This window comes from Equus caballus, chromosome 31 (assembly GCF_041296265.1).
Source record: "Equus caballus isolate H_3958 breed thoroughbred chromosome 31, TB-T2T, whole genome shotgun sequence".
NCBI lineage: Eukaryota > Metazoa > Chordata > Mammalia > Perissodactyla > Equidae > Equus > Equus caballus.
This window is the reverse complement of record NC_091714.1, coordinates 1,073,085-1,095,145: the sequence shown is the minus strand read 5'-3', so window position 1 is coordinate 1,095,145 and position 22,061 is coordinate 1,073,085. Positions and strand designations below refer to the sequence as shown.

At 40.5% G+C, this 22,061-nt stretch overlaps 2 protein-coding genes across 16 annotated transcripts in view; one reads left to right on the top strand and one right to left on the bottom strand.

Moving 5' to 3' along the window:
- DYNLT2 (dynein light chain Tctex-type 2) overlaps nt 1–13,499 on the bottom strand; it is a 23,101-nt gene extending 9,602 nt beyond the window's left edge. Inside the window, exon 1 of the mRNA XM_001488610.5 lies at nt 13,295–13,499. Coding sequence (XP_001488660.1) covers nt 13,295–13,402 — 108 coding nt within the window. The 5' untranslated portion in view covers nt 13,403–13,499. The remainder of the gene's footprint in view (nt 1–13,294) is intronic.
- Nucleotides 13,238–22,061, top strand: part of ERMARD (ER membrane associated RNA degradation) — a 27,962-nt gene continuing 19,138 nt past the window's right edge. The window contains exons 1-7 of one of the 15 annotated variants that reach the window (XM_070256172.1): nt 13,238–13,534; nt 14,586–14,646; nt 15,923–16,120; nt 16,922–17,090; nt 18,412–18,551; nt 19,468–19,569; nt 19,866–19,955. In XM_070256172.1, the coding sequence (XP_070112273.1) occupies nt 16,973–17,090; nt 18,412–18,551; nt 19,468–19,569; nt 19,866–19,955 (450 nt within the window). In that variant the 5' untranslated portion in view covers nt 13,238–13,534; nt 14,586–14,646; nt 15,923–16,120; nt 16,922–16,972. Of the gene's footprint in view, nt 14,227–14,585; nt 14,647–15,922; nt 16,357–16,921; nt 17,091–18,411; nt 18,552–19,467; nt 19,570–19,865; nt 19,956–22,061 lie in introns of all 15 variants that reach the window. The other 14 variants (XM_070256173.1, XM_023633096.2, XM_070256176.1 and 11 more) reach the window with 14 other exon arrangements.

Sequence of the window (22,061 nt, the reverse complement as noted above, 5' to 3'; positions counted from 1 at the left end):
TGTCATATTTGGCTTTTAGTAGGTTGAGATACATTCCCTCTGTACTCACTTTGTTGAGAGCTTTTTATCATAAATGGATCTTGAATTTTGTCAAATGCTTTTTCTGCATGTATTGATATGATCATTTGATTTTTATCCTTCATTTGGTTAATGTGGTGTATCACATTGATTTGGGGGATGTTGAGCCATCCTTGCATCCTCTGATAATTCTTTGATCATGATGTATGATCTTTTTAATGTATTGTTGAATTCAGTTTACTAGTATTTTGTTGAGGATTTTTGCATCTATGTTCATCAGAGATGTTGGCCTATAATTTTCTTTTCTTGTGGTGTCCTTGTCTGGTTGGGTCTCAGGGTAATTCTGGCCTCATAAAATGAATTTGGAAGTGTTCACTCCTCTTGTATTTTTTGGAAGAATTCGTATTAATTCTTTTTTGAATGTTTGGTAGAATTCACCAGTCAAGCTGTCTTGTCCTGGACTTTTGTTTCTTGGGAAGCTTTTGATTACTAGTTTAATCTTCCTACTAGTAATTGCTCTGTTTGGATTTTCTATTTCTTCATGATTAAGTCTTACAGGTTTTATGTTTCTAGGAATTTACCTATTTCTAGATTGTCCAAATTGTTAGCATGTACTTGTTCATAGTAACCTCTTATCATCTTTTGTATTTCTGTGGTATCAGTTGTAAGGTCTCCTCCTTCATTTCTGATTTTATTTGTTTAAGCTCTCTCTTTTTCTCCTTGTGACTCTAGCTAAAGGTTTGCCAATTTTGTTTCTTTTCAAAGAACCAGCTCTCAGTTTCACTGATCTTTTCTATTGTCTTTTTAGTTTCTATTTCATTTATTTACACTCTGATCTTTGTTATTTCCTTCCTTCTACTAACTTTGGGCTTTGTTTACTCTTCTTTTTCTAGTTCCTTGAGGCGTAAAGTTAGGTTGTTAGAGATTTTTCTTCCTCCTTAAGGTTGGCATTTACAGCTATAAACTTCCATCTTAGAACTCCTTTTGCTGCATCCCATAAATTTTGGTATATTGTATTTGCATGTACATTTGTCTCAAGGTATTTTTTCTTTTAAGATTGGCACCTGAGCTAACAATTGTTGCCAATCTTTTGTTTTTTTCTGTTTTTCCTCCCCAAATCCCCCCAGTACATAGTTGTATATTTTAGTTGTGGGTCCTTCTAGTTGTGGCATGTGGGACACCACCTCAACATGGCCTAATGAGTAGTGTCATGTCCACGCCCAGGATCTGAAGCGGCAAAGCCCTGGGCAGCTGAAGTGGAGTGTGAGAACTCAGCCACTTGGCCACAGGGCCAGCCCTGTCTAAAGGTATTTTATAATTTCTCTTTTGGTTTCTTGTTTACCCAGTTGTTGTTTAGTAACATGTTGTTTAATTGCCATATATTTGTGAATTTTCCAGTTTTCTTCTTGTAATTGACTTCTAGTTTCATACCATTGTGATTGGTAAAGACTTTTGATATGATTTCAATCTTCTTAAATTTATTAAGGCTTTTTTTCTGGCCTAACATATGCTCTATCCCCAAGAATGTTCCAGGTGCACTTGAGAATGTATATTCTGCTGCTTTTGGATGGAATGGTCTGTGTATATCTGTAAAGTCCATCTGGTCTAATGTGTCATTTAAGGCCAATGTTTCATTATTGATTTTCTGTCTGGGTGATCTATCCATTGATGTAAGTGGGGCATTGAAGTCCTCTACTATTATTGTATTTTTGTCTATTTCTCCTTTAGTTCTGTTAATACTTGCTTTACATGTTTAGGTGTTTCTATGTTGAGTGCAGTATATTTTATTCTTACATATTGTTGGATTTAATTTGTATAATTTTGTTATGTTTTTTGCATCTATGTTCATGAAGAATATTTGTCTGTTTTCTTGATATTAGTCTGGCTTTGCTAGCAGGGTAATGCTGGCCTCAGAAGATGAATTGAAAAGAATTACCTCTTCTTCAGTTTTCCAGAATACTATAATATTTGGCAGAAACTCACCAGAAAAGCCATCTGGGCCTGGAGTTTGTTTTATGGGGAGGTTTTAAACTACAAATTAATTTTCTTTAATAGATATATGGGCTATTCAGTGTATCTATTATTTTTTGAGTGAGCTATGGTAGTGTGCGTCTGTATATTAGTTTGCTAGAGCTGCCATAAGAAAATACCATAGAACAGTTGGCTTAAACAACAAATTTATTTGCTCACAATTTTGGAGGCTGGAAGTCCAAGATAAAGGTGACCACGGTTGGTTTCTCCTGAGGCCTCTCTTGCAGATGGCTGCCCTCTTGCTGCCTCTTCACATGGTCATCCCACTGTGCATGCTTGGCCATGGTGTGTCTGTGTCCTCCTCTCCTCTTCCAAGCACATCAGTCAGACTGGATGAGGGCACACTCTTACAGCCTTATTTTAACTCAATTACCTCTTTAAAGGACCTATCTCCACAAACACTCACATTCTGAGGTACTGAGGGTTAGGACTTCAACATATGAATTCTAGGGGAACACAATTCATCCCATAACACTGTCTTTCAAGGAATTTGTGCATTTCATCCACGTTGTTGAACTTACGATCATAGCTGTTCTTAGCATTTCCTTATGATCCTTTTAATGTCTATCAAGTCTGTAATGATTCCTCCTTTTCATTCCTGGTAATAATAATTTATCTTTCTTCATTGTTTTCCTGCTTGGTCTGGCTTGATCAAGTGTTGGCAAACTTTTTCTGCAAAAGGCCAGTTGCTAAATATGTTAGGCATCTTGGGCCAAATATGGACTCTTCATTTCTCCTTCTCCTCCTCCAACTCCCTCTTTCCCTCCACTACCTCCCCATCTTCCTCAATTCTTTTAAAATAACCCTTTGAAAATAGACAAACCATTCTTAGTTTACAGGCTGTACGAACACAGGCTGAGAACCAAATTTTACCCACAGGCTGTGTTGGCCAACCTCTGGGCTAGAACCTTACCAATTTTATTGATCTTTCCAAAAGATCATCTTTGGTTTCATGGATTTTCTTTATTGCTTTTCAGTTTACTATTTCATTTATTTCCTCTCCTTTTTATTATCTCTTTCCTTTTGCTTACTTTTAGCCTAATTTGGTCTTCTTTTAAATAATTTGATCTGATGGTTATTGGTTTGAAATCTTTCTAATATAAGTATTTGAGGCTATAAATTTCTCTAAGTACTGCTTTACTTACACCCTACAATTTTTTAAATGTTGTATTTTCATTTTCAGCTTAAAACATTTTTCTCTTTTACCCATGGATTAGTTAGAAGTGTGCCATTTAGTTTACAGACAATTTGTAATTTTCCATGTATGTTTATTACTGATTTCTAATTTATTCCATTGGGGTCTAGAGAACATACTTTGTATAATCTGAATCCTTTTAATGTTATTGGGACTTGTTTTATGTCCCAGCACATGTTCTTAGTAATGTTCCACTTATACTTCTAAGTAATGTTTATTTGGCTGTGGTTGCATGGATTATCCTATAAAGTCTACTAGTTTGAGTTGGATTATGGTATTGTTCATATCTTTTGCATCCTCACCAGTTTTTTGTCTACTTGTTCTATCAACTATCGAGAGAGGGACAAGATAGAGATGTGTGTTAAAATTTCCAACCATAATTATGGATGTCTACTTCTGTGAGAAGAAATTAAAGCTTTCACTTCATGTATTTCAAAGCTCTGACATTAGGTGCATAAATATTAAGGATTGTCATGTCTTTCTGAAGAAGTGACCTCTTAATATTATGAAATGAACCTCTTTATCTCTCATATTGTTTAGAAATGTACTTTGATAATAATAGAGGCAGTCCAGCTTTCTTTTGATCATTGTTCACAAGGCATATCATTCTCAATTCTTTCATTTTAACCTAATTGTGTATTTAGACTTCAAATGTGTTTCTTGTAGACAGTACATAGTTTTACCTTGCTTTTATAGCCAATGATAATATGTGAATTTTAATTGGGGTATTTATAACATTTACATTTAATGTAGTTGATGTGATTGAGTTTAAGTCCATCATACTGTTTTTTGCTTCCGATTTGTCCCATCTGTTCTTTGTTCTCTTTATTTTTTTATGCTTTATTTTGAATTATTTTTAATGATTCTATCTTACATCATTTGTTGGTCTATTAGCTTTCTTCTTTTCCAGTGGTGGTTTTTGGGTTTGCAGTATGTATTTTTAACTTATCAGTCTACTTTCATGTCGTATTATACCACTTCATGTTTAGCATAAGTGCTTTACAATGGCATACTTCTTCCCCCTCTTCCCACTTCTCTGGCCTTTGTGCTGGTATTGTCATGTATCCTACATCTACAAATGGTATAAATCCATCAATATGTTGTTATTTTGGATTTAATCACCTATCTTTAAATAGATTTAAAAATAAGGAAAGATATATCTTTGTCTACTTATTTATCACTCCCAATGCTATTTCTTGTTTAGATAAAGACTTACATCTCATATCATAGTCCTTTTGCTTGAAGGACTTCCTTTAACAATTCTGACAGTGTAGGTTTGGTGATGAATTCTTTTAGATTTCATATATCTGAAAAACTCATTATTTTGCCTTTGTTTTTAAAACATATTTTCACTGGGTATTGATGATTGTTTCAACTTTAAATATACTTTAAAGTATCTTTTAGAACAGCTTAGCCCAGCCTAGCTTAAACATGTCCAGGACACTTACATTAGCCTACAGTTGGGCAAAATCATCTAACTCAAACCCGATTTTATAATAAAGTATTGAATATCTCATGTAATTTACTGAATACTGTACTGAAAATGAAAAACAAAATGGTTGTATGGGTACAGAATGGGTGTATCAGTTGTTTACCCATAGGATCATGTGGCTGACTGAGAGCTTCGGCTTGCTGCCACTACTCAGCATCATGAGCTAGCCTGGGAAAACATCAAAACTCAAAATTTGACATATGGTTTCTACTGAATGTCTATCACTTTTGCATCACTGTATTGTCAAAAAATCGTTAAGTCACGCCATCATAATTTGGGAACTCTCTGTACTTTAAAGACGATTCCTCAATGTCTCTTGGCTTGCATTGCTCCTGATAAGTCTGCTGTTATTTCCTCTTTGTTCCCCTGGACAATCATGCACACCATAACAATGTTTCAGGCAGTGATGGACAGCACATATGATGGTGGCCTCCTGAGATTATAATGGAACTGAAAAATTCAACTAGAGACATTCTAGTCATCATGGTGTTGCAGCACAACACATTATTTATGTTTTGTGGTGATGGTGTAAACAAATGTACTGTGGTGCCAGTTATACAAAAGTATAGCACATACAGTTATGCACAGTACATAACACTTGATAATAATAAACTATGTTACTGTTGTATGTATTTACTATACTTCTTATTGTTGCTTTAGAGCATACTCTTTCTACCTATAAAAAGCTTATTGTAAAACAGTATGCCATGTTACACCAGCAGCAGCCTCATACATGTTTACTGAGTCCCTTGATCGCATCATTTTCTCTTGTGCTCAATTAAATCTCATGTTGTTTTGGTCATCACGGCCCCCAAGCATACAAAACACACTGCTAATGTTGCCAGTAAGAGGCCAAGTTGAGCGATTGATGTGGAAACAAAATTAAAAGTGATTAAGGACTATGAAGATGGAAAATCAGTGATGGTTACTGCTCACCAGTCACAAATGTTCCATTCTACCACAGCTACAATCTTAAAGAAGAACAAAGTGGTGGAAGCTGGATAAAGGATCTGCTTCACTGAAGGCAAGACTACCAAAAATTCAAGCATGGCCTATATCAGACATGGAGAAACTTCTAATGACCTGGATTGAAGACCAGACACAGACGTGTCTCTCTCTCAGCACCATGTTTATCACAGCCAGACCAAAAAGTTCATTTGCAAAGTTGAAAGAAAAGGCTGGACTAAATTACAATGCTGAATTTACTCCTAGCTCTGGGTGGTTTAAACCATGCAAGAAGAGTTATTCATTACACAATGTGATAATGAGTGGCACTTCTGTGAATGCCAATGTGAAGGCAGCTAAGAACATTTGGAAACTGTAGATCAGCTGATTGTGGAGGGAAACTGCCTACCTGCCAGCGCAAACATTCAATATGGAATAAAGCCTCCCTATTCTCGAAATGGATGTCTGAAAGGACTTTCCTCTATAATGAGGCAAAGTCAATGCCAGGTTTCAAGGCTTTTAAGGACAAGATAACAGTCTTGCTTAGGGGTAATGTTGCATGCTCCAAATTGAAACCCTTTGTGACCTGTCACACTGAGAACCCCAAGGCCTTCAAACATATCAATAAGCGCACACTCCTAGTGTCCTATAGGAGCAATAAGAAGTTATGGCTAACCTAGCTCCTCTTCCAAGACAATCTCCTGACAGCTACGCCAGTGAAATGGAGAAATACTACTTGGAGAATAACATACCTTTCAAGATTTTCCTCATTGTTGATAACGCTCCTAAATATCATTCTTTTATTGCTGATGCTTATCCCAATATCAAAGTGGAATTTCTCCCTCCAAACACCACATCTTTGATTCAACCAATGGACTAAGGAGTTATAGTATCTTTTAAGGCCTACTACCTGAGGACGACCTTTGTCTAGGGTATTGCTGCAACTGAGGAATACACTAAGGCAATTCTGGGAGGATTACAATCTTTATGACTGCATCACGAATGTTGTTTCGGCTTGGGGTCATGTCCCTCCAAGTACATGAATGATATCTAGAAGGAGACACTCAAAAGGTTTTTCCATGATTTCAAATGACCTGAGATGGATGAGAGGGTTGCAAACATCAATAAGGTTGTGGTTGAGATTGCAAACAACTTTAACCTGGGTGAATGAGGATGACATTGAGGAGCGCCCAAAGATGGTTCCTATGGAATTGACTAATAAGAAGCTATTGGAATTGGAACAGGAATGCATAGCTGAACACGCACAGGAATGCAGGGGCAAGAGAAAAGGAAACTGGAGGAGAAGAAAAAGAACTCTCAAGAAAATTTACAGTGAAGGATTTAGCAAAAGCTATTACAGACTTCAACAAGCTCCTAAAAAAGTCTGAAAACACGGACTGGAACACCAAAAAGTTTTCATTGACAGGAATGTTCATGGTGCATTATCTGCTTATAAGCAAATCTATGATGAAAAAAAAAGAAACAAATCAAGCAAACCACCATGGACATATTTCTGAAGAGTGACACCTCCTTAAGAAGAGCCTCAGGGAGGTTCTTCAGGAGGTATTCCATCTGAAAGCTTTATCATATGAGATGACAGCTCCATCTGTTATTGCCCCTGAAAACCTTCCAGTGAGACAAGATGTGGAGGTAGGGATCATTAGTGATATTTATGTTCCTGACTCAGTGTAGGCGTAGGCTAATGCATGCACTGTGTCCTAGATTTTAACAACAAAAAAATAAAAAGTATTTTTTTTTTAATTTAAAGAAAGAAAACAGCCTATAGCATAGGGATATAAAGAAAATATCTTTGTACAGGTGAACAATGTGTGTTTTAAGCTAAGCGTTACTGCAAGAGTCAAAAAGTTAAAAAAATAAGTTCATAGAGTAAAAAAGCTACAGTAAGCTAAGCTTAATTTATTATTAAAGGCATTTTTAAAAATCAACTTATGGTGACCTAAGTGTACATATAAAGTCTACGGTAGTGTAATGTCCTAGGCCTTCACATTTACTCACCACTCACTCACTCACCCAGACCACCTTCCAGTCCTGCAAATTCCATTCATGGTAAATGTTCTACACAGATGCATCATTTTTAAAATTTTTCATGCCATATTTATACTATATCTTTCCTATGTTTAGATACACAAATACTTACCATCGTGTAACAATTGCCTACAGTATTCAGTACAATAAACTGCTGTACAGGTTCCTAGCCTAGGAGCAATAGGGTAAACCATACAGCCTAGGTGTGTAGTAGGCTCTACCATCTAGGTTTGTGTAAGCAAACCCTATGATATTTGCACAATGACAAAATCACCTAACAACCCATTCCTCAGAATACATCCTCATTGTTAGGCGATGCACAACTGTACTTGAAGTTTTTTTATTCTAGTTGCCATTAAATTTTTTTTAAAACTTTTTATTGAGATTATGATAGTTTACAACCTTGTGAAATTTCAGTTGTACATTATTGTTTGTCAGTCATGTTGTAGGCGCACTACTTCACCCTTCATGCGCACCCCCAGACCCCCTTTCCCCTGGTAACTACTAATCAGTTCTCTTTGTCTACATGTTTATGTTCCACATATGAGTGTAGTCATACAGATTGTCTTTCTCTATCTGGCTTATTTCACTGAACATAATACCCTCAAGGTCCATCCATGCTGTTGTGAATGGGACACTTTTTATCCTTTTTTATAGCTGAGTAGTATTCCATTGTGTGTGTGTGTGTGTGTGTATATATATATATATATATATATATATATATATATATATATACCATATCTTCTCTATCCAATCATCAGTTGATGGGCACTTAGGTTGCTTCCATGTCTCGGCTATTGTAAATAACGCTGCAATGAACAGACGGGTGCATGGGACTTTTGAAATCCCTCATTTCAAGTTCTTTGGATACCCAGTAGTTGGGTGGCTGGGTCATACAGTGTGTCTATTTTTAATTTTTTGAGAAATCTCCATAATGCTTTCCACAGTGGCAGCACCAGTCTGCATTCCCACCAGCAGTGTACGAGGGTTCCTTTTGCTCCGCAACCTCTCCAACATTTGCTACTTTTTCTTTTGGTTATTTTTGCCATTCTAACAGGTGTAAGGTGATATCTTAGTGTAGTTTTGATTTGGATTTCCTTGATGGTCAGCGATGATGAGCATCTTTTCATGTGCCTATTGGCCATGCGTATATCTTCTTTGGAGAAATGCCTGTTCAAGTCCCCTGCCCATTTTTTGATCAGGTTGTTTGATTTTTTGTTTTGAGTTGTGTGAGTTCTTTATATATTATGGAGATTAACCCTTTGTTGGATGTACGACTTGCAAACATTTTTTCGCAATTGGAGGGTTGTTTTTGTTTCAATCCTGTTTTCCTTTGCCTTGAAGAAGCTCTTTAGACTGATGAAGTCCCATTTGTTTCTTCTTTCTATTGCTTCCCTTGTCTGAGAAGACATGGTGTCCCAAAAGATCCTTTTGATACTGATGTCAAAGAGTGTACTGCCTACATTTTCTTCTAGAAGCCTTATGGTTTCAGGTGTCACCTTCAGGTCTGTCATCCATTTTGAGTTTACTTTTGTGAATGGTGAAAGACAATGGTCAATTTTCATTCTTTTACATGTGGCTGTCCAGTTTCCCAAGCACCATTTGTTGAAAAGACTTTCTTTTCACCATTGTATACCTTCAGCTCCTTTGTCAAAGATTAGCTGCCCATAGATGTGTGGTTTCATTTCTGGGTTTTCAATTCTATTATACTGATGTGTGCACCTATTTTTGTACCAGTACCACACTATTTTGATTACTGTAGCTTTGTAGTATGTTTTAAAGTCAGGGATCCTGACGCCTCCAGTTTTGTTCTTTTTTCTCAGGATTGCTTTAGCATGCCTTTAAATTTTTAAATCACTGATTTTAAGCAATTTGACTATTATGACTCAGCATAATTTTCTCCTGTTTCTTGTGCTTGAAATTCATCGAGCTTCTTTGATTTGTGGGTTTCTAGTTTTCATCAAATTTGGAAACTTCTCACCCATTATTTCTTCAATTTTTTTTTTGTCTGTCCTCTTTCCTCTCGTCACTTGGGGACTCAAAACATAAGAACAAAACTTTTGCCTGAAATTTTTCCATAGCTCGTTGATGTCTCCTAATATTTTTTTTCAGGCTTTTATTTCCATTGCTGTCTCTAACTTCACGAATCCCTTGTTCTGTATTGTCAAATCTGCTGTTAATTCTATTCATTATATTTTACATACGACACTGTATTTTTCATCTGTAGAAGTTTGATTTTGATTTAGTTTGCTCAATCTTTCCTCTACATGCTTGAACATACAGAATGTAAAAACTGTTTTATAATATAAATATTATATAACTAATTTGATAAAAACTAATATAATACAACTGTTTCATAACTGCTTTAGTATCTTTTTTTAGTACTAGAGAATTAGTAACTAATTCTCTCCCGCATCATTTCTGGGTGTTTTATTGCTTGTCTCTTCTCATTTTGCATTGTATTTTCCTGCTTCTTTGTAGGTCTACTAACATTTAATTGGACACAAATTGTGAATTTACCTTATTTGCATACATTTTTGTACCCTTGTAAATATCCTTGAACTTTCTTCTAGAATGTAGTAACTTGGAAAGAGTTAAATTCTCTTGAGGCTTGTTTTTGAGCTTTGAAAGGCCAGGTTAGAGTAATCTTCAAGTGTAGGGCTATTTTCCCCCACACTACTGAGATAACACACTTCTCAGCACTCTAACCAATCTCTTGTGATTTACATGGTTTTCCATTCTTCCTGGTGGGAACACAAACTATTTCACATAAGTCCAAGGATTTTTTCCTGCTCCTCTGAGTGATTCTTTCTCTGGCCACAGGTGGTTTCCTGACCTGATGCACTAATCTGAAGACTTGAGGAAAATCCTCTGCACATCTCTGAAGCTGTTTGTACAGCTCTCTGCTAATACTCTATTCTGCAGACTCATAACACCTTGGCCTATCTTGGTTCCCAAATCCTTCTCAACTAAGGGTGACCTCTCCATAAGATGTGAGCTGGAATCCCTCACCAGGCAGTAAGTTAGGGGAAATCCTGGGCCTCACCTTTCTGTTCCCCTCTCAGAGATCACTACTGTGTCTGGCCTTACAACCAACTGATAGAAACAATTGCTTCATACATTGTTATTTTCAGCAGCTTCTGGTAGGAGTTATTCATGTTGGCTGCCAGAAGTAGTCCTTTATCAGAAATAAATCTACTATTTTCACCATCTGCCAGGCTGCTTTATGTTTTAGTTGGGGAAGAGAAGCATTACTAGCTCCCTAAACCTCTTAAAAACAAAATATTTATTTTGGTGTTTTTCATTAAGAGAAAGTTCCCTACGGTAATTATCTTCTTTCTCCCCACAATATACTCAAGGGATACAACTACACTGCACCATAAACAGTGGCTCCCAACCACAATGATTCCCTTGAGGAGAGGGCATGCACCTGCTGTGTGAAAACAACATTCCATTATGCTGAAAACTCACTTCTCTACATTTCTTCCTTATGTATCATACTGGCCTTCCAATTTAGTATTCTCTTTACTAAGAGTATTTCATCCCTTTATTAAGGAAGAATCTTTGTAATCACTTCTGAAAACTAGGCATATGTTTTAAATATGATCAACTTTTGGCATCTACTAAAACAACCTGAGTTTAATTATTCAACCTATTGATACGGCATTTCCTTACGTTAACGGTACTTATAATCCTAGAATAAACCAAGCTTGGTCATGGAATGCCATTACATTGGTGTATTTCTAAATGCCATTTTCCAGTATTTAAGATTTTCAAATGTATGTACACAAGTGAGACTAATCAAGTTTTCAACTTTTTGTAATGCGTTTAACGTTCTGGGATCTTTGGTTGTAAGAAATAAGAAATCATTCTTGTTAAGCAAAGCTGTATTAATTGGGAAGACATGGAGTAGCTCACAGAATGAAAGAGAAGGCTGAAGAACCAGACACGAGCCACTTCAGCAGGTCACCCTCAATATGGATGAAACTAAAGCAGTTTCTTGCATCACTCCAGGAAGAGTTCATCTAATTAGCCTAGTTTTGGTCTTATTCTCACCACACAGTTAAGGAAACTGACTGACAGTCCCACTGAAACACTACCCAATGGGGGATGCATTAATTCTCCAAAGGAAAATCAAGATCCCACTACTAGCAAAGAAATGGATGCAAGCTAAAGTCAAAAGATGTTTATTTGACCGAATTGTATGTCCTAATTTTTCCTATGCCCAGGAACATGGGAATTATCAGCCACCTGAAAGTTGGCAATGACTCACTGGTGCACTCACTGTCCTCAGACATCTACTGAGCATTTGTGGAATCCCTTCTCAGCATCTTCCCAACTATTGATCTATTCACATTTCTTATGTGTAGAAGCCTAGATTTTAAGGACACCTACAGTTGATCACATCCAGATCATATAAACAAGAACTGCCTTGGTCTGTATCCCCTTCTGCCCAGATTTTGGCTATATACCAAGTGTACCGATGTGTGTCCTCCTTTTGGATTCAGGTTTACTCATTTTTCAAGACTTCAGACCTTTGGCAGACTCGAAGTTTATAAAAGGCACCTCTGTCTGCCTCAAAATACGTTTTTCTTTACTGCAGGTGACCTATCTGTTACTCACTTATTGTGAGGCAATGCAGCAGTTTCTGAGGGCACAACATTTAAAGTTCCACAGGTTAAGGTTTCTAGCCTGGCTCTGCTTTTTCTCAGTTGTGTGAACTCGCCCCATTTTTTTCTCCTACTTTGGTTTGTTCTTTCCTTTGCAAAATGCAGACATCAAAGACCTGTCACTGGAACCTCAAACACTGCCACGACCTTTTTTTGAGAATTCTCTTTTTGACACTTGAAACGTTTTAGGATCTCTAAAAATTAGTGTTTTACCTGTTATCTTCCCTCCTCCCTATCAATCACGGGTCCCATGAATTGGTAATGAAAGGAGACCACACAGACGCGTGGACCAGGAGCCCGGAGCACTGGTTCTGGTCTCAGCCCTATCATCGCACAGTTTTGTCTCACTGCACAAACTTTTCCCCCTTAAAGTCTCCATAAAAGGCGAATCTCGATTACAGTGATGGGTCACATAGAAACCCCAGGGTTACACCACCAATGAAATCGAATGGCATTTCCTACAGTTTCAGACAAGATAAGGCGCAGGACATTTTCAATTTAACTTTTTCCTCCCGTATACTCTTCCAACACCGACAGTGCTGCTGTTTTCAAGATCTCATAACCTCTCATCGCTCCGCCGGCATCTCAGACACCTGTCTTGTCTTCAATCCACCACACTCGCTCCTGTCGGGTAAGACCGCCTCTGGCTTGTGCGATGCCACCAGATACACTGCATTTACGTATTCCCGTGAAGAGGGACAAAACGCTTAGAAAACCCGTAGGCTGAGAAGTCTGGAGAGGGCCGCAGATGGCCTCGTCGGCTCTTCCGACCCGGGAACACGGACTCCACCGCGGTCCGCCAGCACGCGGCCTCAGGGCGGGTCCGCGGACTTCCGCTCCACACCGGAAGCGCCCCGCCGCCCTTGCCGGGGAGCCCCCCGCCGTCGCCGCACTCACGGCCTCCTTCTCGAACATGCTCGGCCTCCTCTCTTTCCGAGGCGTCGACGGTGGCTGCTGAGCGGGCTGGTGTGCGGGCAGCTTCCCGCCTCGGCCTCGCTTCTCCATCCTGGCCCGCTCTCCGAGACGCCCAAGCTCCTCCGTCCGCGTCCGCCCTCAACGTCTCTGCAGCTTCCCGCGAGAGCGCAAGTCTCGCGCATGCGCCGCGCCCGCCGGACGTGAGCACAAGAGGGAGGCAGGGTAGGGGCGGAGCGCTGCGTGCGTCATCTCGCGGCGCCGGCGGCCGGGAGCCGGAAGTCATGGAGGTAGAGCGGGCGGGGAGCGTGCCCGTGCTGGCCCGGCGACCGCCGCCGTGCTGGCCGCGCCCCTCTGGCGGGGCGGCCTTGGCGGGGGGCGCGGGAGGGTCTGCCCATCCCACCGGCTCCGAGCGGGCTCCTGGGCGGGGTTCCGGGCCCCCTCGTGTCTGCGTCTGCGCAGGTCCCTCGCCCGCGGTGTCGGCTGCCGGCGTGAGGGGGCGCCGGCGCTCGTTCTCCGGGCCCCCTCCCTGTCAGCTCCCGGGGCCACGCGGGCGAACAGAGGGTGTGAGGATTAGTGTGACGCCGTGCGCACGCGCGCGGGGACAGACGGGCTCTAACGCGTGACCCGGAGCCGGGCGTGCGGCCGAGCGCGCGCGACGGCGGCGCCTTCCCCCCGCGCTCGTCCCCGCGTGTCGCTTCTCTGCGTCGCCGCCAGGACAGCCTCCGCGCGCCACGTGCCGTCGCCGTGAGTCCGCGGCTGTCCGGTGACGACTGGAGCTCAGTCGCCGAGCCTCGCGGGCGGCTGCGCACCGCACGCCGGGGAGGGCTGTGCTCATTCCCGCCTCGGGCCGTCAGACGTCAGACGTCTGTCGTCAGTGTTAGCTATAGCTCTGTGTCTTGAGTGCTGCGTGCTAGGTACTCCTCAAGTATTATTTGTAGTGCCTGCAGCCCCGGAAGGTGATGGTATTTGGCACACTTGACAGTTAAAACTGGGCTCAGACACGTTAAATAACTTGCAAGGCAAGAGGTAGAAAGAGTCGGAGGAAGAATTCGGATCTGAGCCTTGCTGCTCCCGAGCCCGGGGCTCTGGGCAGCCAGTGAGGAGTCAGGATAAGGGTGTGGGTGGGTGCCCACGTGTGCGTGCACGCGCAGGCGCCCAGGGTTTCTGGCTGCTGGTGGGAGGACCCACCTTCGTGACTAGTACATGGGACAGTTCAAGTATTGCAGCGTCTCATCTGTTTATTTGACGTTCGATTTTATTTCTTCATTAACAGTGAGGTCTTGTCCAAGAGAGTACGGGCTGAAAAGTTCATCTAAAAGCCAACTTCTGGAATTGTACGTCTGTTGGTAGCCAGTGGCTGAGGGTGGGGAGACTTGGAGTGCGTTTCAGCCCAGGGTAGGAGGAGCCAACCATTCAGTAACTCTTATCACTTATTGTGCGCCAGGAGCTACGCCATGGCCTTGGGGTGCAAGGCTGTGTAAGACCTAGTCTCTGTGCTCCAGGGTCTTACAGTTTGGTTGAGGCTGAGGGGCAACTGTGTTGATAGGGCAGCCACAACCCAAAGAAAGATGTTGAGGCAGATAATCCATAACCAAGCTATAGATCAAAATTGGGGTGAGTTTGTTATGAGCCAGATCTGAGGGCTAGCCCGGGCTCTTCCTTCCCCAAGGAAGGAAGGGCGCCAAAGTGGGGTGTGCAGAGTGATTAAATCCCACCGAAGAGCGTTATCACATGTGATTGGAATGTCCCTTTTACAGTAGTCGGGAGATAGCCCAGCTGGCACAGCACTGCTGTTCACACAGCAGGCAGCGGGTCTGTTGTTTGGAGCTGAGTGATCACAGGCTGAGCGCAGCAATCAGTTCCTAGTGTAGGGAGAAATGCTCATCCTTAAGGAAATGCCAAGTTGGGGGCAGTTGCATCTTTATCTTAAGGGTATTTGTTCTTGTCTTTGGGACACAGCAAACGCTTAAAGCACATACGTAATACATGCTCGATGGCCATGTCAAGCCCTTTTGGAAAGCAAGGTCAGGCTGAGTTAATTTTACACCAAATGGCCTCCTCATGTACTCCAATCCATTGCTTGACCTTTGTTTATCAAAAACCTTTCTCAAAACTTCAGTTACCATGTCCACGGCTGGCTTTAGTAGTGTGGTAGATGGGCTTTTGTGTGACAGTATCATTTCTGCCTGCCACCTGTCACTCCGGAACCACAGCCCATTCCTTTAGAGTTCGAATGCTTTTTAAAAATTCAAGGAATCCCTTTTGATGTGAAAATAACCCTTTAGTGTTATATCTTTTTTGAACTGAGAGAATTTAACATAAAGAGTTAACTAGGTATAACATTGTTAACTAGATATCTGAAAGGATAAAAAGAGATCTCTGAAAATACCGTGGAGATGGCAGCTGGCCAAGTAGTCACTACCCATAGGACCGAGGAAACTAAGAAAAGTGGTGGGAATTTTAAAACTTAGAAACTTAGAGAAAGGTCCCCAAGTACTCAAACTCAGATCTCTAAGGAGGCAGTTGTGCTGCTCAGCTACGTGGAGGGGCTGGCGAGTGGGAAGCAGGCTCTTGAGGTGGCACTGGACAGTGGTGATGTGTCTCTTGCAGGGGCACAGTGTGGAAGTTCGGCTACAAGTGTCGGGAAAACTGCAGACTGGATTCAGCTGCTGCAGCAGGGGGCACTGCTGCTGCTGGGGCAACGCTCAAAGTAATAGAAAGTGGACAGGAAGTCCCCAGGCTGCAGGAGCAAGTCCCTTCTTCCCCCTGCTGTCTTGCAGTGTCCCTTCGAGTGCCCTGACTCGTTGAGTAAGTTGTGGTCTGCAGAGTCATGGAGAATCACTGAATATTCACACAAGTTTCATGTGCTAGGATCAGTTGACAGCCAGGGCTGAGAGTGGGAAGTAAAGCTTTTGGGGAACAGGACAAGGGAACAAGGTGACAAGGCAATGCTTAACAGCGTGGAGGAATTAAACTGGCCAGCTTCCCAATTCAGGGAGCTGGCAGGACTACCTCACTACTGCTAGAACGCAGACGCCGCCTAGGTCAGTTTCAGACCCAGAATGTGAACACAGGTTTATAGGATGATCTTAGTGTAGTGAGGAGATAATTATGAGGATTTTGGTTTTGTTTAATCCTTCATGAAAAAGCAGTGTGGTTTGCTGCCTTTTACATAACGTAGGGATCAGAGGTGTGCTTTTTACTTCTGTTTTAGTATATTATGCTTGGTTTTCTGCTTTCCCACTGCCCATAAAAAAAGGCTTATTTTGATAACTTTGGGATAGTAAAGGAATGCTGAAAGGAGTAACGTGCTCCTCTGTAAAACACATTGAGCTCCTGTAAACTCATATCTTAACAAATATTGTAATTAATAAAATAATTTTAAATCTTCACATTTTTATTTGAAAATATGCAAAGTATCTTTATATTTCATCACAATGCTTTAATCATACAGCTTTCATGATAGCCAAAAGTGTGTTGACAGTAGCTATACCTGAGTATAGTCTGTACTTAAGATAGAATAGAATTTCCTCATGATTTAAATATATAATTAATAGTCCTCTGTTTTTATTTCCTGTTAAACAGTGTCTTCTATGTTTTATATTTCAGGTATTAGTAGAGGATCCTATTACCACCTGTCTGTCTCCCTCAGTGTATGATATGATATGTAAACTTGGGTTTGAAGTCAGAGAACGCTGTGATATCAATAGTATTGTAACTCAGAGTGGTGAAGTGTGCTGGCAGACAATTACAGACTGTGTGCTTTATACAGAGTCAGGTTTGTACTTTCTCTGCCCCACAACTGTTGCATTTAAAATATCTCGATCTGTAAAGTGTCCCTTTCTGACCATTGCTGCTTTTGATTAGAGGATGTTGTAATGCAGGCCTAACTCAAAAGAGAACAGGAATCAGTGTGAAAAGCAAGAGAATGAGTCCAGAGACGCATAGAAGAGTTAACAAAAATCTGGGCTCAGAAAATGCTGTGTGAGAAGGAGGGGTTGGGCGGCAGTGGTGGGTGGAGGGGCTGTGCATGACACAGATCTCAGCTCGAGGCCAGTAATCCAGGGGGAAAAGGGAAGAAAGTAGAAGTCACATGAATTAAGGGTATGAAATGACCAGTAATGCATTACACAGTTATTTTAAAGGTCTTCTGCACATTCTTGGACATTTTTTGGAGCAGGGATTGGGGTTGGAAAATTTCATAATACTTATAAAAATTACAAACGAATGTGCTCTGGCCCAGCAATTCCATCCAGGAATTGGAGTCAGGCATATTTACAGGTATGAAAGTGGTGTCTGTGCAGGCTCCTCTTTGCAGCATTTTGAGGTAGCAAAAAAGAAGAAACACTGGAGACAGCCACATGTCAGGCAGTAGGGGATTGGTTAAGTTAGTTAGGAAAAATGCACGTAAGGGAATATTTGCAGTAGTGAGAAAGAACGAGGGGGCCCATCTTTTTGATTCAGAAATCTCTGTTAGCTATATGGCTATGTAAAAAAATAGGAGGAGCATGTATTTGTATTTGCTTGTGTAAGTATAAGTATTTCCAAGATTACCCAAGGAATTAGTAACAGTTCTGCTATAGGAAGGAGAATCGGGTGGCCAGGAGGGAGACTCACCTTTTAAATTTTTTCGTTGAGCACCGTGTGAATGTTCAGCTCCAAACTTATCAAAAAAATGAAAACAACAAAATATTCATCTTATAGATATGTTCTAAAATAATTTCATTGGGAATCTCACAGTCTAATAATGTTCAGTAAAAAGTAAAGTCAGGTTAAAATATAATATATATACAGTATGAACCTGATTTTGTATAAACCTATATGCAAGTAAAGAAATTGAAGGAAATGTTTTTTCTCTCGTTTGAACCTTTCTGTATTTTCCAGATTCTCTACTGACAGTATATTTTTCTTTTACAGTCAGATAAACACTATGTAACTTATTTCCAACAATATATGAGTATCTTTAGTGTAACTTCAACTATAAACTGGTTGTTGATTTTGTGGAAATTTCATAAAGCAATTTTCCTTTGATAATTTAGACATTTTTCATCACTTGGTATGGGTCTGTGGTACTAAAACTTGTTTTCTTGTCCTTGAAGCCCAGGGTCTGGATTACCGGGGAAGCGTGAGGCTGCTGGGCCCTGTGTGTGAGGCCGTCCACTTACATTTGTTATCTCTGACCAGGGGGCAGTTTGAAATTCGATATACACCATGGCTCCAATGGACAAGTTTTCCAGAGGTTTGGCTTTTAAACAACCTTTAGAAAGAAAAGACTTTGCAAGTTCCACTTAGAGGCCCTTGTTACTTGCTAATTTTAAAGGGGTCTCCATCCTCAGGGCCTTCCAACTGTGAAGAAGGCTTAGGGTCGCAGGGCAACTTGGGACTGTTCTGCGGTCTCTGAAGCCTCAGCTGAGAGGCACATCCTTTGAACAGAAGAAGGTTTTGGATGCAGGATCAGAATGGAGGGCTGAGGAGCTAGCTTGGTGCATGGGCACTGTCCTGGGACAGAGAAAAATGGACTGCTCCAGAAAAAGGAAAGACCTTGTGGATGGATAGTAAGGCGTTCTTGAGACAGTGGGCCCAGAGACTGGAGATGAGGATGCTTGGTTTGGCGAGGGTGAATGGAAGGGAGGAGGGTAGTTTGGGACCATGCCCAAACCTTGTTTTGGTTGGTTTGTTGGTTGGTTCAAACCAACCATTTCACTTGTCCACAATAGGGCAGTAACTATAAGAGTCTGTTGTAAAATTCTTTGAATTTCCTAATGTAGAGCAGAAGGATCGTCGCTTCTCCCTTTGTAATAGCTCTCATGAGTGGCAGGGTGAGCTGCCTTATGTTTATTTTTAAGAACTAATCAAAACAGGAAATAAGATTTAGGTCAAAATATTTGACGTTTCAATTTACAGTTATGCCAGATTTACTGCTTTTAACAAACATTTAAATATAGAGAGAACTTTCAAAAAACTCCTCAGATATTAAAATATTTTCTTGATTCTTTTGATACTATGTTTATGTAGAAAATGTTTACCCATACCAAACAAGTCGTTAAAATACGCGAACTGAAATCTTTAGAGGTTTGAATTTCATTGATAGTATTGTTACTTTGAGAAATATTTCTCATTAAGTGCAAATTTAACATATGTCTTATTCTAAACAGTTATTTCCTGAAGTATTTGACGCTTTGGAAAGTCGTCAATCCCCTGCTATTTCTCTCGGCTTAATGAAGCTGACGTTATGTCTGGAACGAACCTTGGGTGATGTAAGTATGAGAACTCTTTCATTGTTGGTCCATTAAAGTATCTAAATGAACGTTAAACCATTCTACAGTTGCACTCAAATTTCTTGATTTTGATTATTGTTTTCCTGTAAAAGAAAATCATTTGGCACAGATTTTAAATATTTTTCTTTTTGAATGATTATAAAATTGAAACATTGGTATCTTTAGTACTTTTCTTTCTTCTTTTGTCCAAAGAGTTGCTTTATGGGCGACTTTTTTCTTAACATCATTTGGCTCATTATAATGCAATCATTATACAGTTTTTGTTTGAATTTTAGGTATTTTTACTGATTGGGAAGGAATGCCCTTTTCTTTTAAGAGATCTGCTTGCATCTGAGGAGCTTGCGCAAGTCTTTGGGCAGTCTGTGGTAAGCTTGTTCACTAAAACTAATAGAGTAACACAACACAAAACAGTTAATGTTAGCTGTACTTTTACTTCTCAAAAACTGGTGCTACATTAGGAAAAAAATAATTATATCAGTGATTCAGGCTTATTTTCCATTACCACCTCCCCTTACAGAATTGCCACTCTTCCAGACAAAAGACACACCTCTCTCTTATCCTGAGTCTTAGTGTGCTGCAGTAACCTCTGATGTGATGACCTCTGGTGTGATGACCTCTGAAGTAATAGCCTCTGGTCTAATAGCCTCTGATGTGATGACTCTGATGTGATGACCTTTAGTGTGATGATGTCTGCTTTGAGGACCTCTGCCGTGAGGACCTCTGGTGTCAGGACTTCTGGTGTGATGACCTCTGGTATAATCGCCTCTGCTCTAATAACCTCTGATGCATTGACCTCTAGTGTGAGGACCTCTGGTGTGATGACCTCTGATGTGATAACGTCTGCTGTGAGGACCTCTGCCATGAGGACCTCTGGTGTAATAACCTCTGAGGCGCCAGTCAGATGAGCAGTTTGAAGTCTATTGCTTTCATTAATTATATGTTAATAATTATATCAGGGCTGGCCCCATGGCCTAGTGGTTAAGTTCATGCGTCCTGCTTTGGCAGCCCGGGGTTTTGCCAGTTTGGATCCTGGGCACGGACATGGCATCACTCATCAAGCCATACTGAGGCAGCGTCCCACATAGCACAACTAGAAGCACTCACAACTAGAAGATACAACTATGTAGTGGGGGGCTTTGGGGAGAAAAAGAAGAAGAAGAAGGAAAAAAAACGATTGACAACAGATGTTAGCTCAAGTGCCAATCTTTAAAAAAAAATAATTATAATACTAACTTATTTTAGAATAAAATTTTTACCCTTTAAAGAGGGATGTTACAGTTTTGCTCTAAAATATCAGTATTTTTAACACATAATATTTTTAACATTGCAAAGGGAAATTATGCCCTTTGTGACTGTTGAGGCTTATGGAGAAAAAAAATTTAGATGCCAGTTGAAAAACATGCAGAGCTATATGCTTTTTCAGAATCTTTGAGAGACCACGTGGTCAAGATTGTTTAAGACTAATGAATAACCTTTAGGCAACCGAATGAGGCAAGGTCGAAGTGAAAAAGAAAGCCAGGATAGTGTCATGCAGAAGGTGGAGCCTGCCACGCCAGGAAGTCATTTACAATAATTGTGTGATATATTATAGGCTAGACTCATAGGTATTGGATAAGGAATCTGTCTTCTGTAAAGCTTTCCCACTTTTCATGGTGGTTTCTTACCCCTTGTCAGCTTAAACATCATTTTCTTTGATGGAGAATATGGAATGAAGATAAAGCACAAACTTCTCATTGTTACATGGAATTCTTAACCACATTTGGTTGTTTTGATCTGTTGTTGTTACCTACCTGTGTGCTGTTAGCCTTTTGCTTCCCTGCAGCCACTTTTAGCCCCTAGATTGTTTTAGTAGTTCGTTGGCATATATATTTCTGATTGCCCAGATGCTATAAGCAATTAACTAAAAAGTAATATTAAATTCAAAATAAATAATATTAAATTATTAATATTAAAGTGTTAAAAATTAATATGGGAGCAAAGCCTTCCTGGAGTGGCATTGAAGAGCTGGTTGTTAGGTATTCTGAGATGGGGTGGAAATCCCTCTTTGTAACTTCCACTCTCGGGCTTTCCCTCCCTCTAAGTGATTCACAATGCCAGGGTCTCCTCTTCTCAGCAGCCATCGTTCAGGTGGATGAAGACAGCTTCCGTTCCTTTCCTGAGTCCTCTGGAGGCTCAGCTGTTCTTTGTCGTATGACAAGCTTTTAAGTTCTTTCAGTGTGAACATCTTGCGTTTTTTCTGAATCTCTTCTAAAGTCTGATGCTTCAAACCCAGAGGCAGCCCGTGGTCAAATCTCATCCACCTTGATAGCTTTGTGGCATCTGAGACCTCGGTCTCCCCTCCCCATGCCTGTATTTTTCTCGTCTGCACAGTGGGAGTCATAGTAGTACCTTCCTTGTAGGCTGTTCTGAGGATGAATGAGTAACACATACGTGCGAAGTGTGTCTGACATACCAAATGCTCAGTACTGTTG